We start from the raw sequence: 5,256 nt of genomic DNA, 5'->3' as shown, positions 1-5,256 counted from the left end.
CGGGGGTCAGCGGGGAAGACCACCCCCTCCCCCCGCCCCTTTCTCTCTCTCTTTCTCGCACTCCCTCACACGACTCATCTTCACTCTCGCTCTCGTCGACTTTCTCTCTCGTACATCAGTCTCTCTCATCCCCTTTCTCTTCGCGTGCGTACCGACTACCACATCCCCTTGCCTTGCCGGGAAACAAGTACACAGCGGGGAAAGAGAAGAAATGAATTGATAACAGTGTTTGTTTGTTTTTTAAAAAAAAGTCCTACTCTGCCATCCCCGTGTGGGGCTGAGCTACGGTAAGCTGAGGACGATATGACGCTGGAACAAAAACGTCAAGGCTGAGCTACGGTAAGCTGAGGACGATATGACGCTGGAACAAAAACGTCAACGCCGACCGCGCTCCTCTCTTTTGCTTCCCATGAGGAAGACAGTTGGAAGACTCTGGGTACTCGCGGGGGCTGACGGGTGACGTCGAAGAACACTTTCGGACAATGCCCTCAGCCCTCACGGAGCAGGGGTACGAGTGTTTGAGTCACTTTCGGGGAGACACTCAGGAGAACGTCGTCGGCACTATGGCGGAGTTGCCCTCTAGTCCAGCTTGGTCGGTGCGGCCACCCGCGACTTGGCGGCGTTGTTGTAGTTGACCCGGTAGAAGTTATAGAAGAGGTAGATGACAAGCAGAACGTTTGGGATGTAGCTGTAGACGAGCGCCTTGGGGGCGGCTGTGCAGGACGGTGCCAGCGCCTGCGCCGAGTGCGCCACGATCACGGCAAGCTGGATCTGGAACAGAGGGTCGTGTCATTTGAGACACTATTCGCCACTTTTCAGACAGTTAAGTTCTGTGTGCACTGGCCTGGACCCGCCTCAATCTGACACAGGAACCAAAATTAAAAATTGATGACCTCACCCTCTGATGTCAGCTGTTATGCACTGTTTAAAGAATGGGGGCTTTCCCTGTGTCCACTCGTTTACTCGTGAAATGAAATAAGCAATATTGGGGTCGGTGTTAGGGGTCCTCCTTGGTTATCTCATCATCCAGAAAGTAGGTCCGTCATTTTCTGTTACGAATCTAATCTGCCAAGTTACGCGTATGCAAGCTGGCTTAGCGCCCATAGGTAGGCAACATATTTCCCGTAGCGCACACGTGTACGGCGGGGTGGCCTACCTTAAGTCTCACAGGCGCTGAGATCCCTTTATACGCAAAACGAACCTAATAAAACGGGAAGTGCGCATTCGACCATCTCCCTTTCTGAGGTGATCTGAAAGGATTTGGGACGTGGTTTTATGCGTTCACTTCAGATTCTACCGAACAGAAGCAAAGGTTTTCGCACAAAAACCACACCTATTTGGCGACTAAGATGCTGGAACTTTTCGTATGCTTCCGTTGAGCGTTGAGTGTGACGGTTGATTAATTTTTTGCCTCGCATTTCGTTCTAGAGACCAACGTGATAATCATCCTTGGTCGTACAGAAAGACCAAGCTGCGCCTGGTGTGTCACGCCGGTCAGGCCCTTGGTGTATTCCTGTCTGACACATGATGTGTCACCTAAAATCTGCGCGGCTCGGAATACGGGATACGTAGGGTGTAAGTATGCCCTGTCGAGGGTATCGCCCAGCAAGGTCCTGGTTTAATATAGCTGTATTTACTGGAAGTCTAGGACTGACTTAAGTCGCTCCTGGAGGAGCAACCTTTTGAATCCGATTTGGTGACCCCTGGAGGAGCGACATTTAAAGTTGCTCGTTTAGATTCATTTCTGCGACATGTTTGGTTGCAAATATCACTCATTTTGAGTGATTTTCGCGAACATCACTCTATTAGAGAGACGAAATCATACGTCCCTCTATTCGGGCAAGCAAGTGACTATCCATTACAGTATGGCAGTGTTGCAGGTCAAACATTACTTTCACCGGGGAAGAAAACATGGACGCGTGCAGGCAGTCGCGTAGCAGAAGCAGAAGTGTCGCGTTATAAGAAGGAAGACAGATTGAGAGAGAGATGGCCAAACTCTCCCTCTCCCCCTGTGGTCACGCGCGGGGTGTGGCAGACGACGTGTCGCTGCGGTATCGTTTTGGCTCGGTTTTGACTAACATCACCTTACGCTGATGCTGGCTGCGATGGGGACGGATGCAAGTCTCGAGACGATGTAATCGAAAATAAAATAAAAAAAGTTTTCCAGCGGATTAAGTGTAAAAAGACAACCACAGAGCAGACGGGGGTGACGCTCAACCAGAGAGCAAACGTATAACTTTGTCATGGCATCATTTTTGCAATGAAAAGTTATCGCATTAATGAGCATGCTTCCACGTACACTCGTTGCATGTACTTCTTTACATTAACTTAGTACACTGTTGTGTTTGCATTTATAAATATAGCACGCGGCACGCGGTTCCAGTCAAATGAGTATAGCTGGGAAAGGCGCTCGACATATTTCGGAATCAGCTCCAAGAAATGGAAAATATTGCTTTGTAAAACGAGGGGAGTAAAAGGGCGTGCACGCCTCGAACCACACACAACACATCCCCTCGTTGGCATGCACTGAATTCGCTTCGCAAGTTGGCACTTACGATTTGCAGCGTGGTGAGGTACTTCTTAAGTCGACCCAGGGTCTTGCGCAGGGTGTCGTTGTCTATGGCGGAGAGCAGGTAGTACGAGTAGAGCATGACGTGGACTAGGGAGTTGGGCATCACGCTGAAGCTGGTGAGGCCGCCTGGGAGCGTACAGTGGTACGGTTATGATTATCACACAAGGAGAGACATTTAAAAAGTCGCTCACTTTTAGAGCTTATGAAATGAACATACCGGGGGCGAAGTTGCACGCGAACCAGGCGATGAAGTAAGTGGAGACGTGGTGGTAGATGTGAAGAAAGGAGATCTGACGCTTCTTTTTTCGCAGCACGAAAAGAACCTGCAATGGGGACGATTTGAGTTTATCCGATTGTCATGGTTGCGACGAGGTCACCGGCATTAGCATATTGGCCCACAGTCAATTTGGGAGAGTTTGTATAATGCTGATAGCGGCATGAGAACATTCCACTCTCGCATCTCTTGCATAACTTATTTCTCTCACGAGACCTGTTCACGTTCGTTTCGACCGTATGTATAGTCAGGAAAGGTCAGGAACCGGCGAGTGACCGGAGACGATTATAAAGAGAACGATTCTGTCCAAACATTGCGAGCAAATAATGGCTGACTATGGCTTACCGTCTCGACGAGCTCAGTCTGCTTCAACAGGAACCAGTACCACATCGCAGTCGCCATCTGAGGAAAAAAAAACACATCATTCCAAAATCAAGTTTACTTTAGCCGAGACAAAACACTCAGACAGTCGCAGGGACATTAACAAATGACAGTCCTCGGGAGTTTTACGGTTTGGAAAAACTGGACTTGACCTCGGACTTGACAAGGTTTCACTGTAAAGTTGCTGTGACACTCCGCTGTATAGGCCTTATGAGCAGCGTGCAAGCTTAATCGCTAGAAGTGCCGCCATGACAAACGATTCCCGTGACGATAACGATAGCGCCTGCGACACGCTGGGTAGGCCAACCCGCCAGGCACCTGTGTGCGGCCGGCGGCCCGCCCTGAGCGACTCGCTTCCAGCGCTTTCGCCTCCCGACGGTCCTTCGTGGACGTGGAGCGTGGAGCGCGGACGTGGAAGGGGGCAACAACTACCCTTTTGATGTGTATACACATGATTCCCGAAATACTTGATTCCCGTGCGCTTGTATTGATTCCTTAGGTTTTCTGGTAGTATAGAAAACGCTTATTTCGAATAATTCGTGGCAGTTTCACTAGCGTTTCCCGATTGGTATGAGCGATCTCTGTTGATTTCGCTTAATTTTTATCCCGGTGTTTCCCAGGCCGGTGTACACGTGATTTCCGGAGTTATTTATTACCCCCTCGTCTTACTGACACACTGGACACACTGTCATTCATATGGTGACATAGCTTGTGTTCCGGCCGTGCGAAGCAGTCTCGTCTGACTCGAGAAGTGCAATGACTCAAGAAAACAGTACACCAGCTATTTCATGGCGTTTCATTCAAGCGATCCTAGTTATTCCGGGGTAATTCGCACTGCTTCGCCTTTATTTTACGCACATGAGTGAATTTCCACTAGGCAGAACGGAAAGCTTGAGCTGTGAGCGCGGCTCTTACTCACCCTGTTTGACTCGGGGCTTGCGGAGCGGTCCACATGCTGGCACCCCAAGCTGTAGGTGGTGGTCCAGCCGCTGGTTAGCACCTGGAGGACACAGAAAGGTCGATAGGGCTCAGTGGTGCAAATCAGACAAATGTGTTACAGGTCCACCAAACGTCGTTGCGCCATGCCATACCCCCGTGATTACACCCTTCCGCAAATAAGCCATTCGGCAAGTCACCCCTCACTAGGCAATATCTTGTTTTCGAAACTTGTAATTTTAATGGGTTGATAGGCTTTACGAAAATGAAGGGCGGGCCGAACAGGGAGTAAATGTCCATGCCTTATGGCTAGTTTCAGGCAGATTACAGGACAAAATGCCCACCCATCAGGCAGTTTATTGAAGTCCCACACCACCGGAAGGAAACATTACCCCCCCCCCCCCGCGACTTGCACTTATAAAACGATTTGATGCGTTCAAGCTTTAAAAAAACACGATAAACGGTCATTTTTTTCTTGCACTGGGGGGGGGGGGGATTGGCACAACTCTAAAATGTGCCACACTTGCGATCATCAAATCTCTTTTTAAGTGCCAATCTGCAGCCCATGCATTATGACAGCTAATGTCTAATTTTTGGCGCGTTGCAGGTCAAAAATTGCCCACCCACCAGGCAGTTTATCGAAGTCCCACACCAGCGGGAGGGACGTTCACTCCGCCCCCCCCCCCTCATTTCCTCCGGATCTGCTACGGGTCCGCGCCTGGAGGTTGGAGCGCGGCACCTCTGTCCTGTCACCTGGCCCCGGGCGGCTGCCAACGGGACCCGCCGCGTCCGCCGCGCAGCCGCGCGCGTGGCCACCAGCCTTCGCGTCCTTACCGTGTAGAACATGAGGCTGTTGGCGATGACCTGGTACACGTTGTAGCAGTAGATGAAGGTCTTGAAGGAGTACGCCTGCCGCGTCTTCATGAGCCTGGGGCCGTAGGAGAGGACGAAGTAGAGGTAGACGGCGGCCACGGTCAGCGGCCAGGCCGGCGATCCCATCAGGGGCCAGTGCTGCGTCCGGTGGTCTGTTACCGGACAGGCAGGGGACAAGTGTTACAAGTGTTATCCACGACGTATGCAATTTTCACCGCGC

The 5,256-nt window shown here is 50.9% G+C and overlaps 1 protein-coding gene across 3 annotated transcripts in view; it reads right to left on the bottom strand.

The window, feature by feature from the left end:
* Positions 1-332: 332 nt before the first annotated feature.
* The window catches only part of LOC113207067 (elongation of very long chain fatty acids protein AAEL008004-like), a 24,672-nt gene continuing 19,748 nt past the window's right edge, over positions 333-5,256 (bottom strand). For all 3 annotated transcript variants that reach the window (XM_052274741.1, XM_026423428.2, XM_052274742.1), the window contains exons 3-8: positions 4,998-5,188; positions 4,147-4,227; positions 3,192-3,248; positions 2,790-2,895; positions 2,556-2,698; positions 333-771 (exon numbers count right to left, since the gene is read on the bottom strand). In XM_052274741.1, the coding sequence (XP_052130701.1) occupies positions 580-771; positions 2,556-2,698; positions 2,790-2,895; positions 3,192-3,248; positions 4,147-4,227; positions 4,998-5,188 (770 nt within the window). In that variant the 3' untranslated portion in view covers positions 333-579. The remainder of the gene's footprint in view (positions 772-2,555; positions 2,699-2,789; positions 2,896-3,191; positions 3,249-4,146; positions 4,228-4,997; positions 5,189-5,256) is intronic.

The sequence above is a fragment of the Frankliniella occidentalis genome, unplaced genomic scaffold (genome assembly GCF_000697945.3).
Source record: "Frankliniella occidentalis isolate FOCC.00 unplaced genomic scaffold, Focc_3.1 Scaffold431, whole genome shotgun sequence".
Lineage (NCBI taxonomy): Eukaryota > Metazoa > Arthropoda > Insecta > Thysanoptera > Thripidae > Frankliniella > Frankliniella occidentalis.
This window is presented reverse-complemented; position numbering and strand designations above follow the sequence as displayed.